Source organism: Doryrhamphus excisus, chromosome 10 (genome assembly GCF_030265055.1).
Source record: "Doryrhamphus excisus isolate RoL2022-K1 chromosome 10, RoL_Dexc_1.0, whole genome shotgun sequence".
Lineage (NCBI taxonomy): Eukaryota > Metazoa > Chordata > Actinopteri > Syngnathiformes > Syngnathidae > Doryrhamphus > Doryrhamphus excisus.
The window spans coordinates 13448675-13469847 of NC_080475.1; the positions used below are offsets into that span (position 1 = coordinate 13448675).

Genomic DNA, 21173 nt, shown 5'->3' on the forward strand with positions numbered 1-21173 from the left:
TTATTATTTAAATCAAGAGTTAAATTACATATTAGATATTATATCCAGAATTAACATTTAATTTAATTAACATTAACAAGGCGACAGTGTCTTTATTTTGAACAAACCCCATGAGTACTTTTTTCCGGAGCGGCGATTCTCCTCCCTTTCCTGCCATACTGGTTCAATATAATATACGTCACTGTCGCATGATAGTGACGTCAGTACGGATGTGCGGTAGAAGTGTCCGAGTGTTTACTTTTCTATTTAACATTTTTTTCTGAATGTTGGCTTCTCTGAATTTACACATGTGAAGGTATGTTTTCAGTCCCAGTTTATCTGCTTATTACAGGATTTAAATTGCTTAAATGTCAACAATGTGATACTGTAGTCGGATACTGTAGCTTAGCTGCACATTTGTCAAACTAAGCGGTTAGGTGAATCGTGTAACATGCTACAAATCAACCTTCTGCTTCTGTAAATAAAGTTAGTATAAATTTGTTCAGTTGTAAAACCTATTGTGTACAGAGCATGTGTTACTTAACCTTTATCATCATCATAGTGGTCATTTCCTGGGGATACCAAACTTATTTTGCCATTTGTTTTTGCAGGCACACCACTGGGAAGTCACCTCAGCAGTGATGTCTCCAACCATGCCTCAGATAAGCGATCCAAAGATTGCTTTCGCCTACCTGCGCCCGGCTTGTGTCCTGCTGACCCGCCAGCCAACTCTCAAAAATGTTGAGACCTTAAGCGGCCAGTTACAAGACATTGACGATGCTACTTTGCAGCAGCTCCAAGAGTATATCCTCTTCCCGCTTCGCTTTGTGCTAAAAGTACCCGGGCCCAAGAATGACAAACTGGTGCAAGCTGTGGTTGAAACCATGAGACACGTTCTGCAGAACACTTGTGTTCAAAACTTGGACACACTCAGTGAGCTTATCTCAGAGCTTTGTCTCTGCCTGTGTTCCCCAGCCAATCCTGGAAGACCTGCAGATGTTTCAGAGGAGCTGAAGTTAACGGTGCTGGGATGCCTGGAAGCTTTGATTCATGCCGCTTACGGTGATATCATCTTTAAACTCTTTGAAACCGCAATGCTGCCGAGGTTGGGTGCAGCCATTTCACTGCTACTGGCGTTAGCAGAGAAGGAGAAATCCCGAGATATTCAGACAGCAGCCTTGAAAAGCCTTCAGGTTTTGGCTCTTCAGTGTGATTGCAGTCAGGATCATGTCGTACCATGCTCCGAGGAAACAGAAGTTTTAGGCAATAGCATGGCGTCATTTTTGCCTGGAATCACCATGGCCGTTGCCAGGATCATTACAGGAGATGTGAGACAAGGGCATGGAGTCATTGTTAGAGCTATCAAGGTATTATAACTTTGTTGTTGAGTTTTCCCCCAGAATATTATGATTAATCACCATTATCAACTATGTCTGAAATATGCCCATTTTTACTGTAAAGATAAATTATATATATATATATATATATATATATATATATATATATATATATATATATATATATATTGTATGCACAGCGGCTGAGTGGTTAGCACGCAGGCCACATAGGTTAGAGCTCACATAGTAGTTGGTTAATATTCTGCATTATACGTTGGTAGTGTATTGTCTGTTTTGATTGGTAGCTAATATGGTAAGTCTCACTTACAAGGTACACTACACTTGAGTACCATCTAGTGGCTCAAATGCGACATGACACAATGATCTTTGAATGATAATCTTAAAGATAATCATAAAGTAGGTCGAGTGTTTAGCGAGCAGACCTCACAGCTTGAAGACCCAAGTTCAATCCCACCCTCGGCCATCTCTGTGTGGAGTGGTTAGCACGCAGGCCACATAGGTTAGAGCTCACAGAGTAGTTGGTTAATATTCTGCATTATACATTGGTAGTGTATTGTCTGTTTTGATTGGTAGCTAATATGGTAAGTCTCACTTACAAGGTACACTACACTTGAGTACCATCTAGTGGCTGAAATGCGACATGACACAATGATCTTTCAATGATAATCTTAAAGATAATCATAAAGTTGGTCAAGTGTTTAGCGCGCAGACCTCACAGCTTGGAGACCCGAGTTCAATCCCACCCTTGGCCATCTCTGTGTGGAGTTTGCATGTTCTCCGGTTTCCTCCCACATTCCAAAAACAGAATAGTATAGTCATGCAGGTGGTGCTAAACATCTTCTCACCAATTGTGTCTGAGCTTTTCTTCCTGTCACTCACACCTGATGTCATAGATATCACATTTTACTGCGGCTGCACAAAGGTCATACATATACAGTTGTTGATATATTGTACTTAAAACAGAATACATCACCTTTCTCGCTATTTTTCAACTTAGGTTTGGTCCAGGATCGTCGGCCTTGTCATGGATGACGCTCAACTTCAGTCCATCGAGCCTCAGAAGTCCCCTTTGGTGGGCGTGGCTAAACTGGAGCAGATGATTGTCCATCGCACGCAGGACTGGGTGAAGAACACCTCGGGGAAGCTGTGCATGCTCCTGAAGAAGATCATCTCAAGCACAGTGGCCCATCAACACTGGAGGGTTCGTCTGGAGGTGGTGGAGATGGCGGACCACCTGCTGGGCAGGTGTAGCCAGTGTCTGAGCGATTGTGTCGGGCTGCTGCTAGAAGCTCTTGTGGGAGCCGTTAATGATGATGAGCCGAGAGTCAGAGAGAGGTTTGTTCTGATTGGAGATAATAAAAAAAAAGCTCAAAGAAATGTTACTTCTTGTCTTCTCTCGTTTTAGGTGTGAGGTTGCTCTGAGGGAGGCTTCGCAGAAAAATCAGACATCTTTGAATGCCAAAGATATTCAAAGTAAAAACAACTGTCAGACCTTCACTGACGTCCTATCGGAGAACCTCCACTCTTTGTCTACTTCACTGCCAAGACTGATGCGGACTAGTGATGACCAGAAGAAGCTGTTTGTCCTTAATGTCTTCCTGGGTTATTTAAAGCTGCTAGGACCACTCGTGTCTGTGGTCCTGAACTCAGCCGTGCATCTCCAGAGGATTTCTAAAGCTCTGATGCAGGTAATACCGTTCTCCAGTTGCACTTATATGCTAGGACTACGTTAAAAAACCATAGCATTTCAGTATGTGGAATCAAACTATGGAATGGATTGAGTAAGGAAGTCAAACAATGCACAACGATGAGCCAATTCAAGAAACAATACAAGCAGTTGATGTTTGCTAAATACAAGGATGAAGAGTCTTGAACCAGTCATGATGTGCTATATATATCACTATATTGACACTTACTATGGTACCCATTATGTCATTGGATGGTCATATCACCTCATACTTCGGTATGTGACGACAAAATAAAAAAACAAAAAAAACCCAAAACTTAAAATTCTCAATTTGATCGCAATTAATCACATTTTGTTCACAGTTAACTCACAATTACATGACAAAAATAAAATAAAATAAACTAACAAAAAAACTTAAACTATATTAGGAAAGCAGGAAGTGAACAAATGTAACAGTTACTGATTGTAAAAGTACCAGATGGAGGGGTAGGATTTAGTAAGCTTTGCTTCTTCCTACTCCTTTTGGACATGTGGAACTGTGAACTGATTGTGTGATGCCTTCAATTGCAACCTGATGCATGTTCAAATGAAATAAAACCATTACCATTATACTTATTTTTCATTTATAATAATTTTTTTTGCATAGCAGATTATGATAACGGAAATAATCTGTTCTGGGGTCAAACAGTCACCAGCATAAACTGTTTCTTACCTGTACAGACAATGGCAAAATATTTTTTTTTGACCTTGAATGTTCCATACAAAAAAAATCCACCTATGATTATATATATATATGTACTGTATCAAAGTACAGCTTTCACAACAAAAGACTGTGTGTGTGTTTCTACAGGTGCTGGAGTTGGACGTGAGTGATGTTCGTATTGTAGAAGAACGCGGCCACAATCCCATAATAAAAACAAGCTCTGCATCTCCTCACACCACTCATGTGCGGAGGAAGCATTTCCTCTTCTTCACCGATGAAAAAATCTTCTCCGTGCTCACAGAGATCTGTCAGACATTAGGTAGGCGGGCTTATTAATTCACATGGACTATCTTCAGCATCCGTGTCCATTAAATTGTTTTGCTGCTTCCTAACTCTAGGTTACTACAGTGATATTTATTTGCTGACGGACCACTTTTTGGATCTGTACCGCCAGTCTTCGGTGTACAGAAAGCAGGCTGCAATGGTTCTCAATGAGATCATCAGAGGCGCTGCTGGAAAAGATGAAAAGGGTGAAGTTGGAAAAACGTCGGTTTCGCAGGAAGACGTTAGATCTGCTGTGATGCTGGTTATGGAGGAATACATCATCCTGAACAACTGGCATCTGACCACCGTCAGTGAGGAGAATGACAGGGATGGACAGGACCTACAGGTGGAGATGCACACAACACTTTTTTCTGATTAAATTAATTAATAATTAAGCCATTTTTATACGGTTACAGTATATTTTTATCTCAGATTTAGTCTTTAAAAGGAACCTATGATGCTTTTTCTAATTTTCTGACCTATAAATGTAGTTAGAATGTTGTAGTCTTGTGTTAAACGAAGCCTGGAATAGGTGCAGATTCTGGAAGATCTAGAAATCTTCTTTGCTGGTTATTATGTCTAGCTGCTCTATAGGAGTCCACAACTCAATATAGGTACACTTTAACAATATACTGTACATTATGAAAAATATGTTCATATATTTTTTTTACATATAGTATAAATTGTTTATTTTAATTGTGTTTTTAATTAAATTAATTTAATGAAATTCTTATTTCATTAAATTAATGTGTTTTTAATTAAATTAATTAAATTAAAAACAATTTAAATAAACAATCTATACTATATGTAAAAAATATGAACATATTTTTCATAATGTACAGTATATTGTTAAAGTGTACCTATATTGAATATGTGAGGGGTGCTTTGGAAAAAAAGTTAAATAGGTTTTCTGTGAAAATATTTTCTGTGAAAATATGAACTGTAAATTAATTAAATTAAATTTATTTAATTAAATTCTTATTTAATTAAATTAATGTGTTTTTAATTAAATTAATTTAATACTCATTTAATTAAAAACAATTAAAATAAACAATCTATACTATATGTAAAAAAATATATTAAAACATATTTTTCATAATGTACAGTATATAGTTAAAGTGTACCTACGTATATTGGGTTGTGTCTAGCTACTTTATAGGAGTCCACAACTCAATATAGGTCCCCTTTAACAACATACTGTACATTATGAAAAATATGTTCATATTTTTTACATAGAGTATAAATTATGTTTATTTTAATTATGTTATTAATTCAAAAATTTAAATTAAATAATTAATAATAATTTAATAATAATTTTAATTAAATAAATTTCAATTGTTTTTTGTTTGTTTGTTTTTTTTGCCATATCCGGCATCATTGAATACAGTTGTCTGCTTGTCTATCTGCAGCTTCTAAACCCGCCCAGCCTCCTCTCCATAACCAACACTCATGACGACTCCCTCCAAGTGGCACCTTCCGCCTCGTCTGTGTCGACCGTCCATCAGCTCAACAGTAACATCTGGCAGCTGTGCATCCAGCTGGAGGGAATGGCATGCTTCGCTCAGGCCCTGCGGGGTGACTTCCGTCCCCTGCTTATGACATCACTGTACCCTGTCCTTGAGAAAGCAGGGGAAGAGACACTACTCATCAGCCAAGCAGCACTGGACTCCATGTGGGACATCAGTAAGGCCTGCGGCTACTCGTCTCTGAAGGAAATGATTAATGACAACTCCGACTACTTGCTAAACGACATCTCCCTCAACCTGCAGAGGCTTGGCCAGCATCCACAGGTAAAATTGAGCATTTTGGAGGCAACATTTTAGTTGTTTTTTTCTAACACTGGCTTCCTGTGACATCACAGTGAGCCAAACTTCCTGATATTGACATTCCCGAATACAAGCTGTAGACCTGCCCTCCCTTATCTGCTGCACTGTCAATTTTTCACCATGTTAGCACGCCGTGTGACCAATCACAGTGGAGTGGGCGTACCCGGAGGCGGATTGTGGGTGGAATAAATTAAAAGCCATAGAAATACATCTGGAATAGGTGCAGATTTTGAAAGAACTAGAAAGCTTTCTATGCAGGTTATTGTGTGAAGCTGCTCTATAGGAGTCCACAACTCAATACAAAGGGCGGAAAAATTAACATGTATCATTCATTGTTTATATGCATTTAGAATTCATTCATTCATTTTCTACCGCTTGTCCTCACGAGGGTCGCGGGGGGGTGCTGGAGCCTATCCCAGCTGTCTTCGGGCGAGAGGCGGGGTACACCCTGGACTGGTGGCCAGCCAATCACAGGGCACATATAGACAAACAACCATTCACACTCACATTCATACCTATGGACAATTTGGAGTCGCCAATTAACGTAGCATGTTTTTGGAATGTGGGAGGAAACCGGAGTACCCGGAGAAAACCCACGCATGCATGGGGAGAACATGCAAACACACAGAGGGTGGAATTGAACCCCGGGTCTCCTGCATTTAGAATTGTAAAACTAAAATTCGAAAACTATAAAATCGAAGGACGACGTAACATAGGTGACAATACAACAATGCAGATGGTTTCACACCGTGTATTTAATAACACAAAACATACTTTATATTGTACACTAACCAGAGACTGCATGCAAACAGAGGCAAAATGATCAACATTAACCAAAAAAACATGCACCAGGGTAGATGCTAACTGAGGTTTGACTGTACTCAACAAAACTAAGATGTCTTTGTCCTGTTAAGGCTCCTCGCGTGCTAACGGTGATGTTGACTCACTCCGACTGCACTTTGCTGCCGCTGGTGCAAGACATTGTTCAGGACGTGTTGACGGCTCTTGACCTCAGCTACGACCACACCGCCGCTATCTTCTGCTCCGTACTGCACGCCCTCATGAAGGCGCTTGGTAAGTGACCTGGCTACTCATGTATGTCGAGCATCATGCATTGAATAGCAATTATAAAATGAATAAAATAATGTTTATTGAGCATTTGAATCAGTACTGTAATAATTGGACTTCAGCAAATCGGAGCATTGATCTTGCCCATCGCCACCAGATGATTGACGGATTGATTCCCTTTTTGTCATGTTACATTTCATGATGCTTTTGTTTGCACCATCATTATTTATTTTAAAGTGTTTTCTTGTTTTATAAAATCTAAACAACACTATTATTTATAAAGATGTAGTATATTCTCTTATGTGCTTTACTTTCAGCAAGATGGTTTCCCCCAAGTCCTAGCAGGACCAAAGAATCTAGCAGATCCAAGCAGACCTCCACCAAACAGGAAGTTTTCAATATCCAGCAGTTCCTAGTGGACTACCGCAAACAGAAAGCACTGGCAGAGGGGATTGGAATCGAACAAGATGACATTGATGGCGTTGATGACATTGGTGTGTATATTCTGTAACTAACTCCACCAGACTTATGAACTGACCGACATATTTGTTTGCAGAGATTCCTCCCCCTACCGAGACAGAGGAGGACGATGACGGTAATGGTCCTGATGTCAAAGTGGATCTTCCAATGCACCTCAGAATCACCAAAGATGTGATGGAGCGATGTATTCATCTGCTGTCAGACTCAAATCTCCGGCTACGACTGAAGGTACTCGGTAACATGAGAAATCTCCTGGCTGGTTCGCCAACACAAAAAACATTTGTTTGCTTTTTTCTGTTTTTTTTTCTGATTAAAGTTAACAATTAAGCCATTATTATACGTTTACAGTATATTTTATCTCAGATTTAGTCTTTAAAAGGAACCTATTATGCTTTTTCTAATTTTTTGACCTATAAATGTAGTTAGAATGTAGTATTCTTGTTAAATGAAGCCTGGAATAGGTGCAGATTCTGGAAGATCTAGAAATCTTTTTTGCTGGTTATTGTGTCTACCTGCTCTATAGGAGTCCACAACTCAATATAGGTACACTTTAACAATATACTGTACATTATGAAAAATATGTTCATAATTTTTTACATATAGTATAAATTGTTTATTTTAAATTAACTTAATTAAATAAGAATTTAATTAAATTAATTTAATTAAAAGCAATTTTTTTATTAATGTGTTTTTAATTAAATTAATTTAATTAAATAAGAATTTAATTTCATTAATTTAATTAAAAGCACAATTTAAATTCTTATTTAATTAAATTAATGTGTTTTCAATTTAATTTAATTCTTATTTAATTAAATTTAATAAAAAAATATGAACATATTTTTCATAATGTACAGTATATTGTTAAAATGTACCTATATTGAGTTGTGGACTCCTATAGAGCAGCTAGACACAATAACCAGCAAAGAAGATTTCTAGATCTTCCATAAATTAATAATTAATCATAATTTAATAATAGTTAAATAATAGTTAATAGTAGTATAATAATAGTTTAAAAATAGTTTTAATTAAAAAAAATTAATTAATTGGAATTATGTTGGGTTTTTTTTACACCCAGGTGCTGGATGTGCTAGAGCTGTGTATTCTTTTACTAAGTGAGAAGGAAGATGAGTTATTGCCCATGGCCCATCGCTGTTGGCCCGCCCTTTTGCAGAGATTGACAGCTGATGACCCACGAGCCGTCCTCAGAGCATTTAGGGTATGTCAAAACTCATTTGTGGTGATTTATAGAAGTACCGTTCCAGGCACTGGTGTCATTACTTTGCATAATTGATTGACGGATTAATTGACGGTTCATTTTCCAAACCCACATGTGACTGATTGTTTCTAAAGTTGAACAAAACACAGCGTAAACAACTCCTTGGCAGAGAGAAATTGAATGACGGTCGGCCCAGCTCAGACTAGTCACCCATTGTCTCTTGCAGGTTCTGTGTACATTGGGTGGCACATGTGGTGACTTCCTGAGGAGGAGAGTGTCCAAGGAGGTTTTGCCAAAGCTGAACTCCTTGCTTGCACAGCAGGCTCCCATCAGTGCCAAGGCCGGACCCATCTACACTCACACACTGGCCTACAAACTGCAGCTGGCAGTACTGGAGGGGTTGGGGTCCCTGTGCCAGAGCTTGGACTTGGGTAAGTCAACAGAATCGCACACAGGGAACATATTAGTTTTTTTTCACTTTACATTAATATTAAACCAAAGGGATATAGTATCTTTAAGAACCGGAATACACGGATGCTGAACTTGGTTGGTTCGGTGCTAATGGGCGGCACAAATTAGCTAGTTCTTACCTGTCGAACAGCAGAACTCTTCAAAACACGTCTCATCATCTGTCCTGTACTGCTGTGTGTGTGTTCAAGTTAGAATAAAGTTATAAAATGGTGTCAGTCCTTATGTGGACTGTGTTAGGACGCTCCATAGTGCTCCACCCTGCATACGACGTCATGGATGAAATAAATTAGTTACTGCCATTAAGTGGAACAAGAAGAAGGGGAGGAAGGAATAGATGAAAATGGTTGACTCCAATAACATAGTATGTGTGCATTCACACAATAAGGTAGTGGATTTTCTAATACTTTTTAACTGCATACAGTTTGGCCACCAGGGGGCAGACTAGTACAACTATTTGTCTCAGCCATATTCTCAGTCATAGGCATATTAATAACAATTCTTTCAGAATATACTTGATTTCAATTCAGAATATCCATACATCTCAGAGGAATAAAAATATGTATTTTTATTTAAACTGCACTGTTATGATCTGGAGTGAATTGTATTTTTGTATGTAATGTTGTGTTACTATCTTAGCTCTAAATAATAAGTGAGGATAATTCATAATGCCGCCTACAGAGAACATACTAACTCCTTATTTCTAAAATCACAAATATTTAAACTTGCTGATATAGTCATCTTCAAATAGCTAAAATAATGCATAAGGCTAAAAATAACCAATTACCTAAAAATGTCATCCAATACTTCTCTACAAGAGAGGAGAAATATGATCTCAGGGAAGAACTACATTTGAAACACTTATATGCTAGGACTACGTTAAAAAGCCATAGCATTTCAGTATGTGGAATCAAACTATGGAATGGATTGAGTAAGGAAGTCAAACAATGCACAACGATGAGCCAATTCAAGAAACAATACAAGCAGTTGATGTTTGCTAAATACAAGGATGAAGAGTCTTGAACCAGTCATGATGTGCTATATATATCACTATATTGACACTTACTATGGTACACATTATGTCATTGGATGCTCATATCACCTCCTACTTCAGTACGTGACAAAAAATTAAATAAAAGTAAAATAAAGTAAAAAAAAAAAACTTAAACTATATTAGGAAAGCAGGAAGTGAACAAATGTAACAGTTACTGATTGTAAAAGTACCAGATGGAGGGGTAGGACTTAATAAGCTTTGCTTCTTCCTACTCCTTTTGGACATGTGGAACTGTGAACTGATTATGTGATGCATTCAATTGTAATCTGATGCATGTTCAAATGAAATAAAACCATTACCATTACCAAATTACAATGGATAGAGTATCAGTTACCAATAGTTGATTCAGAGAATACATAGTACAAACAAATGTCTATATTCTTTACAATTTCAAGTTAAACTAAATGAGATTTGTTATTTGGCCTGAAAATGGGGGGGTGGTGTTCATGTCTGTCGCTCCCTCATGGGAATATATGAGAGTAAACCTTACTGTCAACAGCCACAAGAGGGCACTGCATGTTGGTGATGATATGCTGCTCCTGCTATTCAGTGATATGGAAAGAGAGATCGGGAGCTTGGTGAACTTGCTTACTGGGAACTTGTCTCCCAAGTATGTTCTTTTATGCTATTGTTACATTAACATAATGGACACGTTTTCAGCTTGTTGTTGTTGACATTTCAGATGATGTATTTGCTGTTGATCTTGAATTTCTAAACAAATGCGATTAATAGTACAGTGGCAGAGAACGGGTTCTAGAAATTAATCGTGTATTGAAGAATTTGCGGCAATATTGGCGTGCACTAATTGTCTGCAGTTGTAATTGTCTAGGGGTCCTCCACAATGGGGGCTGTGTCGGGTCTGCTGATGGGGGTGCTGTTTTTGGGTCCCTTCGACCCGGCCGATTGGGGGTTCCTCCCTTTGATGTGGGGGTCCGCCCCTCTGTCGGAGTCGGGGGGGCCCAGGTGCTGGGGCCCCGATGGCACGGCCTGCAGCTCCTCCCAGTGTGGACGGCCCCAAAGGTGGCGTTTCCTTGATCCTCAGTGCCATGCCATGTCTCCCTACTGTGTGTGATTGTGAGTGGGTGGCTGTGTGTGTGTGTGGGTGGCTGTGTGTGTTTAGTATGGAGGGTGGTAGGGAGGGGCTTTGTTTGTAATTGTTTTCTTTTTAATTGCAGGAAAAGTGCTCTACAAATAAAGTTGATTTGATTTTGCAATGGGAACAGAATTAGGAGAACATTGCATTAAAAAATTGCATTTATTTTCAATGGTTAATATTCTTAATTTAATATTATAGCAACGTTATTGTGACACTAGTAAGGAAACAGCAGTTCAAAATATCCCATTCAAATGTTTATTTCAACAATAACATTTGAGTAATTGAGTGTCCATTTTGTAAGAAATGGCCGTTCCTGCTATCTATCCTCTTAGCGAGCTTGTGAATGAGCAAAAGAGGAGAGAAACAGTCACTCAAGTGAATACCGATTCGGCTCCCACCCGCCCGCCTGTGGGACGCCTGCAGCAAGCCAATTAGCCAGCCTCGGTCACAGAGAGCGCTTCGGACGCCAACACGGACAGAAGCAAATAAAATATTTTTGGGGCCCCCATGTGCGGCCGTCTTTCTGCTTCAATTTCACCTTTTTCTTCATTTAGCGTACGGCTTCTCCACTGCATTCCGAGCACGTTGATTCGCACAAAGGAGGTGGTTATGAGTGCGGCGGGCGGCAGTAGATGGAAGGGAAGAAAAGGAATAAAAGGTGGTAGCTGAATAATCCTATTGAACTCTGAAATGCGTACCGCTTCTTTTATTCTTGACACGCAGCAACCTGGAAAGGGGGGGGGGGGGATAGACATGTTTTGAAATGAAGCTTGAAAGGAAGAGTGTTTGGGCCACTAAGGGAATGGCTAAATGTCTGTCGGTGATGTGAGGATTGGACGGGAAGGGAAGACTGGTGGGTGTCAAAATGAAGAAAATAGGATGAAAGGCAACATAAAAGGGGACGGAGAGACGACAAAGAAGTCCAGTTAGGGTGAGGCAAGGGAGTACATGAAAGGGAGGGGAGACATGAAGGCCTTTTTCAGACCAACCTACCTGTTCTTGGAAAAATTGGAAAGGCGAACCCGGGCACCCAGTTAAGGGTTTAAAAATAGAAATTCTCAGAAACTCTGCTCTTATATATCCTACTTTTTATAGTCAGAGTGGTAGGAATTGCGATTCTGTAACTGATCTGGGGTTAGTTCGTATGTCGTTTTTTTTGTGTTTTTCAACTTGTCCAGGAGGACCCAAAAAGGGCATAAAATGCCAATGTTTGAGGGCGGTGATTTTTGATCTTTTCTTGATCTTTTCTGGTCAAAAAAACAAGCGAAACCTCACACACACTCAACAGGGGCCCCAGAAGCATCCAAAAATGGCATAAAATGCCAGATTTTGAATTTGGTGATTTTTGACAAAAAACGTAAGGGGTTAGTATGTTGTTTTTTTGGTGTTTTTCAACTTGTTTCTAATGCACTTTTCTGGTCAAAAAACAGGGAAACCTCACACACACTCAACAGGGGCCCCAGAAGCATCCAAAAATGGCATAAAATGCCAGATTTTGAATTTGGTGATTTTTGACAAAAAACGTAAGGGGTTAGTATGTTGTTTTTTTGGTGTTTTTCAACTTGTTTCTAATGCACTTTTCTGGTCAAAAAACAGGGAAACCTCACACACACTCAACAGGGGCCCCAGAAGCATCCAAAAATGGCATAAATTGCCAGAGTTTGAGGGTGGTGATTTTTGACAAAACACGTATGTGGGTTTTTTTCCCCAGTTTTTTTCAACTTGCTGCTAATGCACTTTTCTGGTCAAAAAAACACGGGAAACCTCACACACACGCATTAGGGGCCTGAGAAGCACCCAAAAATGCCATAAAATGCCAGTGTTTGAATTTGGTGATTTTTGACAAAAAAACGTAAGGGGTTATATGTCGTTTTTTTCAATTTTTTCAACTTGCTGAAAATGCACTTTTCTGGTCAAAAAGACAGCGGGAAACCTCTCACACACGCATTAGGGGCCTGAGAAGCACCCAAAAACAGCATAAAATGCCAGTAATTGGATTTGGTGATTTTTGACAAAAAACACAAGGGGTTAGTATGTCGTTTTTTTCATTTTTTTTTCAGTTTTTTTCAACTTGCTGCTAATGCACTTTTCTGGTCAAAAAAAACACGGGAAACCTCACACACACTCATTAGGGGCCCCAGGAGGACCCACAAAGGGCATAAAATGCCAATGTTCGAGGGCGGTGATTTTTGACAAAAAACGTAAGGGGTTATGTCGTTTTTTCATTTTTTTTCAACTTGCTGCTAATGCACTTTTCTGGTAAAAAAAAAAAAAAAAAAAACACAAAAAACCTCACACCCCCTCAACAGGGGCCCCAGGAGGACCCAAAAAGGGCATACAATGCCAGTGTTTGAATTTGGTGATTTTGACAAAAAACGTAAGGGGTTAGTATGTCGTTTTTTTCAACTTGCTTCTTATGCACTTTTCTGGTCAAAAAAACAGGGGAAACCTCACACACACTCAACATACGCCTGAGAAGCATCCAAAAATGAGAGTTTGAGGGCGGTGATTTTTGACAAAAAACATCAGGGGTTGTGTTGTGTTGACTGTTCTTTCTTCCTTTGGCATGTTTGTTTTCTAGCTGAAGCAGACTTGGACCTTGTCAGTGAAGCGTGTCTGCCCTACCTTAGCTGCAGACAACCCATCAGACTCCAACAGGCCTGCTTGAGGTAAAACACAATATCACGATCTTAACTTCGGGAACTACATCATCTAATTCATCTTCTAATGTTTTCTAGTGTTTTCCACCACTTGATCCAAGTGGACCCGGATGCCGTGTGGTTCACCTTAAACGAGCTCCACTGCCCGTTCTCCTACATACCACCGCACTTGGACCTGAAGCCTGTGCAGTTGAGCGGGATGGGCCGACCCAGAGACGAGTACTCGGATAACGTCCTCAAACTACTCAGAGAGGAGTTTGACCAACCAGAATGATTGATTATGACTCTAAATGACTCCTGACTGGCATATATATCAATAATTATGAAGGTGCTAGATGTTGTATGCACTTCTGATGAAGACACAGCAATGTTTTAACCGTCGAGAAAACCTTGCAATGTTACCATGTGTATTCAATTGAATTATATTCATTGGAGAATTATATGCTAACAGATTGCAATTGCATTTTTGTGCTTAATTTTGAAAAATCATTATGCTGCAATGCGTCCACAGAAATGAGAAGAACGATATTGTTGGCCGGGAGAAGCCGCCCACTGTGGCCCACCGGTTGGAACGACCACATACTGTCACACAAGGTGAACAATTGTCCGTGGCTAGCCCATCAAAGCCACTATCGCTTCATGCCATTCAGCTTGTGTTTAAATGGAGGAGCAAGAGCCCAGTCCCCCCACCTCCATTATCGCATCACCTCTTTAGTAGAGTGGGGGAGACCCGAAGCCTCCCACCTTGTTGCTCCGTAATAAATGTACGAGCCTTTCAGCGTGAGGAAACAAGGGCCGCGCCTTTTTCTATTTAGGTGGCCTATCTTAATGTTTGTAAATGTGGAGCGTTGTTGCTTCTTTATCTGCTCGCGTGCTGCTGCTATTTATCCTTCTGCCACCGCTGACAATAGCACCATTAGTCATGATGGTGGCGGTTGGGGGCAGGACGTTGACGGCTCCTATTACACACGCTTTAATAGCAGGACGCACAATAGTACTGGAATATCCCGTGTCTAAACTGCTACTTTTTTTATTGAACTTTGCAGCTTGTACATCGGTGTGGCAATGTATGAAAATATCAATGTATATATGTGATTTTTGACAAAAACGTAAGGGGTTAGTATGTCGTTTTTTTTATTTTTTCAACTTGCTGAAAATGCACTTTTCTGGTCAAAAAGACAGCGAAAACCTCACACACACTCAACAGGGGGCCCAGAAGAGCCCAAAAATGGCATAAAATGCCAAAGTTTGAGGGTGTCGATTTTTGAAAAAAACGTAAGGGGTTAGTATGTCATTTTTTTAATTTTTTCAACTTGCTGAAAATGCACTTTTCTGGTCAAAAAGACAGCGGAAACCTCACACACACTCACAACAGGGGGCCCAGAACAGCCCAAAAATGGCATAAAATGCCAGTATTAAATTTTGTGATTTTTGAAAAAAAAACGTAAGGGGTTAGTATGTCGTTTTTTTCAATTTTTTCATCTTGCTGAAAATGCACTTTTCTGGTCAAAAAGACAGCGGAAACCTCACACACACTCAACAGGGGGTCCAGAACAGCCCAAAAATGGCATAAAATGCCAAAGTTTCAGGGTGTCGATTTTTGAAAAAAACGTAAGGGGTTAGTATGTCGTTTTTTTTTTTTTTTTCAACTTGCTGAAAATTCACTTTTCTGGTCAAAAAAACAGCGGAAACCTCACACACACTCAACAGGGGGCCCAGAAGAGCCCAAAAATGGCATAAAATGCCAGTATTAAATTTTGTGATTTTTGAAAAAAAAACGTAAGGGGGTTAGTATGTAGTTTTTTTCAATTTTTTCAACTTGCTGAAAATGCACTTTTTTGGTCAAAAAGACAGCGGAAACCTCACACAAACTCAGCAAGGGGGCCCAGAAGAGCCCAAAAATGGCATAAAATGCCAAAGTTTCAGGGTGTCGATTTTTGAAAAAAACGTAAGGGGTTAGTATGTCGTTTTTTTTTTTTTTTTTTCAACTTGCTGAAAATTCACTTTTCTGGTCAAAAAAACAGCGGAAACCTCACACACACTCAACAGGGGGCCCAGAACAGCCCAAAAATGGCATAAAATGCCAGTATTAAATTTTGTGATTTTTGAAAAAAAACGTAAGGGGTTAGTATGTCGTTTTTTTCAATTTTTTCAACTTGCTGAAAATGAACTTTTCTGGTCGAAAAGACAGCGGAAACCTCACACACACTCAACAGGGGGCCCAGAAGAGCCCAAAAATGGCATAAAATGCAAGTATTAAATTTTGTGATTTTTGAAAAAAAACGTAAGGGGTTAGTATGTCGTTTTTTTTTTATTTTTTCAACTTGCTGAAAATGCACTTTTCTGGTCAAAAAGACAGCGGAAACCTCACACACACTCAACAGGGGGCCCAGAAAAGCCCAAAAATGGCATAAAATGCCAGTATTAAATTTTGTGATTTTTGAAAAAAACGTAAGGGGTTAGTATGTAGTTTTTTTTAATTTTTTCATCTTGCTGAAAATGCACTTTTCTGGTCAAAAAGACAGCGGAAACCTCACACACACTCAACAGGGGGCCCAGAAGAGGCCAAAAATGGCGTAAAATGCCAAAGTTTGAGGGTGTTGATTTTTGAAAAAAACGTAAGGGGTTAGTATGTCGTTTTTTTTTTTTTTTTTTTCAACTTGCTGAAAATTAACTTTTCTGGTCAAAAAAACAGCGGAAACCTCACACACACTCAACAGGGGGCCCAGAAGAGCCCAAAAATGGCATAAAATGCCAGTATTAAATTTTGTGATTTTTGAAAAAAACGTAAGGGGTTAGTATGTAGTTTTTTTCAATTTTTTCAACTTGCTGAAAATGCACTTTTTTGGTCAAAAAGACAGCGGAAACCTCACACAAACTCAGCAAGGGGGCCCGGAAGAGCCCAAAAATGGCATAAAATGCCAAAGTTTGAGGGTGTTGATTTTTGAAAAAAACGTAAGGGGTTAGTATGTCATTTTTTTAATTTTTTCAACTTGCTGAAAATGCACTTTTCTGGTCAAAAAGACAGCGGAAACCTCACACACACTCAACAGGGGGCCCAGAACAGCCCAAAAATGGCATAAAATGCCAAAGTTTCAGGGTGTCGATTTTTGAAAAAAACGTAAGGGGTTAGTATGTCGTTTTTTTTTTTTTTTTCAACTTGCTGAAAATTCACTTTTCTGGTCAAAAAAACAGCAGAAACCTCACACACACTCAACAGGGGGCCCAGAAGAGCCCAAAAATGGCATAAAATGCCAGTATTAAATTTTGTGATTTTTGAATAAAACGTAAGGGGTTAGTATGTCGTTTTTTTCAAATTTTTCAACTTGCTGAAAATGCACTTTTCTGGTCAAAAAGACAGCGGAAACCTCACACACACTCAACAGGGGGCCCAGAAGAGCCCAAAAATGGCATAAAATGCCAGTATTAAATTTTGTGATTTTTGAAAAAATAACGTAAGGGGTTAGTATGTCGTTTTTTTCAATTTTTTCAACTTGCTGAAAATGCACTTTTCTGGTCAAAAAGACGGCGGAAACCTCACACACACTCAACAGGGGGCCCAGAACAGCCCAAAAATGGCATAAAATGCCAGTATTAAATTTTGTGATTTTTGAAAAAAAACGTAAGGGGTTAGTATATCGTTTTTTTCAATTTTTTCAACTTGCTGAAAATGCACTTTTCTGGTCGAAAAGACAGCGGAAACCTCACACACACTCAACAGGGGGCCCAGAAGAGCCCAAAAATGGCATAAAATGCCAGTATTAAATTTTGTGATTTTTGAAAAAAAACGTAAGGGGTTAGTATGTCGTTTTTTTCAATTTTTTCAACTCGCTGAAAATGCACTTTTCTGGTCAAAAAGACAGCGGAAACCTCACACACACTCAACAGGGGGCCCAGAAAAGCCCAAAAATGGCATAAAATGCCAGTATTAAATTTTGTGATTTTTGAAAAAAACGTAAGGGGTTAGTATGTCGTTTTTTTCAATTTTTTCAACTTGCTGAAAATGCACTTTTCTGGTCAAAAAGACAGCGGAAACCTCACACACACTCAACAGGGGGCCCAGAACAGCCCAAAAATGGCATAAAATGCCAGTATTAAATTTTGTGATTTTTGAAAAAAAAACGTAAGGGGTTATAGTATGTCGTTTTTTTCAATTTTTTCATCTTGCTGAAAATGCACTTTTCTGGTCAAAAAGACAGCTGAAACCTCACACACACTCAACAGGGGGCCCAGAAGAGGCCAAAAATGGCGTAAAATGCCAAAGTTTGAGGGTGTTGATTTTTGAAAAAAACGTAAGGGGTTAGTATGTGTTTTTTTTTTTTTTTTTTCAACTTGCTGAAAATTAACTTTTCTGGTCAAAAAAACAGCGGAAACCTCACACACACTCAACAGGGGGCCCAGAAGAGCCCAAAAATGGCATAAAATGGCAGTATTAAATTTTGTGATTTTTGAAAAAAACGTAAGGGGTTAGTATGTAGTTTTTTTCAATTTTTTCAACTTGCTGAAAATGCACTTTTTTGGTCAAAAAGACAGCGGAAACCTCACACAAACTCAGCAAGGGGGCCCAGAAGAGCCCAAAAATGGCATAAAATGCCAAAGTTTGAGGGTGTTGATTTTTGAAAAAAACGTAAGGGGTTAGTATGTCATTTTTTTAATTTTTTCAACTTGCTGAAAATGCACTTTTCTGGTCAAAAAGACAGCGGAAACCTCACACACACTCAACAGGGGGCCCAGAACAGCCCAAAAATGGCAGAAAATGCCAAAGTTTCAGGGTGTCGATTTTTGAAAAAAACGTAAGGGGTTAGTATGTCGTTTTTTTTTTTTTTTTCAACTTGCTGAAAATTCACTTTTCTGGTAAAAAAAAACAGCGGAAACCTCACACACACTCAACAGGGGGCCCAGAAGAGCCCAAAAATGGCATAAAATGCCAGTATTAAATTTTGTGATTTTTGAAAAAATAACGTAAGGGGTTAGTATGTCGTTTTTTTCAATTTTTTCAACTTGCTGAAAATGCACTTTTCTGGTCAAAAAGACAGCGGAAACCTCACACACACTCAACAGGGACCCAGAAGAGCCCAAAAATGGCATAAAATGCCAGTATTAAATTTTGTGATTTTTGAAAAAAAACGTAAGGGGTTAGTATGTCGTTTTTTTCAATTTTTTCATCTTGCTGAAAATGCACTTTTCTGGTCAAAAAGACAGCGGAAACCTCACACACACTCAACAGGGGGCCCAGAAAAGCCCAAAAATGGCATAAAATGCCAAAGTTTCAGGGTGTCGATTTTTGAAAAAAACGTAAGGGGTTAGTATGTTGTTTTTTTTTTTTTTTCAACTTGCTGAAAATTCACTTTTCTGGTCAAAAAAACAGCGGAAACCTCACACACACTCAACAGGGGGCCCAGAACAGCCCAAAAATGGCATAAAATGCCAGTATTAAATTTTGTGATTTTTGAAAAAAAACGTAAGGGGTTAGTATGTCGTTTTTTTCAATTTTTTCAACTTGCTGAAAATGCACTTTTCTGGTCGAAAAGACAGCGGAAACCTCACACACACTCAACAGGGGGCCCAGAAGAGCCCAAAAATGGCATAAAATGCCAGTATTAAATTTTGTGATTTTTGAAAAAAAACGTAAGGGGTTAGTATGTCGTTTTTTTTTATTTTTTCAACTTGCTGAAAATGCACTTTTCTGGTCAAAAAGACAGCGGAAACCTCACACACACTCAACAGGGGGCCCAGAAAAGCCCAAAAATGGCATAAAATTCCAGTATTAAATTTTGTGATTTTTGAAAAAAACGTAAGGGGTTAGTATGTCGTTTTTTTAAATTTTTTCATCTTGCTGAAAATGCACTTTTCTGGTCAAAAAGACAGCGGAAACCTCACACACACTCAACAGGGAGCCCAGAAGAGGCCCAGAAGAGGCCAAAAATGGCGTAAAATGCCAAAGTTTGAGGGTGTTGATTTTTGAAAAAAACGTAAGGGGTTAGTATGTGTTTTTTGTTTTTTTTTTCAACTTGCTGAAAATTAACTTTTCTGGTCAAAAAAACAGCGGAAACCTCACACACACTCAACAGGGGGCCCAGAAGAGCCCAAAAATGGCATAAAATGCCAGTATTAAATTTTGTGATTTTTGAAAAAAACGTAAGGGGTTAGTATGTAGTTTTTTTCAATTTTTTCAACTTGCTGAAAATGCACTTTTTTGGTCAAAAAGACAGCGGAAACCTCACACAAACTCAGCAAGGGGGCCCAGAAGAGCCCAAAAATGGCATAAAATGCCAAAGTTTGAGGGTGTTGATTTTTGAAAAAAACGTAAGGGGTTAGTATGTCATTTTTTTATTTTTTCAACTTGCTGAAAATGCACTTTTCTGGTCAAAAAGACAGCGGAAACCTCACACACACTCAACAGGGTGCCCAGAACAGCCCAAAAATGGCATAAAATGCCAGTATTAAATTTTGTGATTTTTGAAAAAAACGTAAGGGGTTAGTATGTCGTTTTTTTCAATTTTTTCAACTTGCTGAAAATGCACTTTTCTGGTCAAAAAGACAGCGGACACCTCACACACACTCAACAGGGGGCCCAGAAGAGCCCAAAAATTGCATAAAATGCCAGTATTCAATTTTGTGATTTTTGAAAAAAACGTAAGGGGTTAGTATGTCGTTTTTTTCAATTTTTTCAACTTGCTGAAAATGCACTTTTCTGGTCAAAAAGACAGCGGACACCTCACACAAACTCAGCAGGGGGCCCAGAAGCGCCCAAAAATGGCATAAAATGCCAGTATTAAATTTTGTGATTTTTGAAAAAAACGTAAGGGGTTAGTATGTCGTTTTTTTCAATTTTTTCAACTTGCTGAAAATGCCCTTTTCTGGTCAAAAAGACAGCGGAAACCTCACACACACTCAACAGGGGGCCCAGAAGAGGCCAAAAATGGCGTAAAATGCCAAAGTTTGAGGGTGTTGATTTTTGAAAAAAACGTAAGGGGTTAGTATGTCGTTTTTTTTCATTTTTTTTCAACTTGCTGCTAATGCACTTTTCTGGTCAAAAAAACACAGGAAACCTCACACACACGCACGAGGGTCCTGAGAAGCAACCAAAAACAGCATAAAATGCCAGTGTTTGAATTTGGTGATTTTTGACAAAAAACATAAGGGGTTAGTATGTCGTTTTTTCATTTTTTTCAACTTGCTGACAATGCACTTTTCTGTGAAATTCATGTGAAACCCTGCACAGCACCATTTCAGTCACCACCGTGGCCACTC

The 21173-nt window shown here is 39.0% G+C and overlaps 1 protein-coding gene across 1 annotated transcript; it reads left to right on the forward strand.

The window, feature by feature from the left end:
• Positions 1–183: 183 nt before the first annotated feature.
• Positions 184–15310, forward strand: tti1 (TELO2 interacting protein 1). The gene is made up of 14 exons (XM_058085652.1): positions 184–295; positions 591–1346; positions 2335–2672; positions 2743–3025; positions 3875–4046; positions 4126–4397; positions 5461–5841; positions 6792–6951; positions 7263–7439; positions 7502–7653; positions 8501–8641; positions 8868–9072; positions 13841–13928; positions 13998–15310. The coding sequence occupies exons 2-14, from the start codon at positions 621–623 to the stop codon at positions 14191–14193; spliced, it is 3291 nt and encodes a 1096-aa protein (XP_057941635.1). The 5' UTR covers positions 184–295; positions 591–620; the 3' UTR covers positions 14194–15310.
• The last annotated feature ends 5863 nt before the right edge of the window (positions 15311–21173 follow it).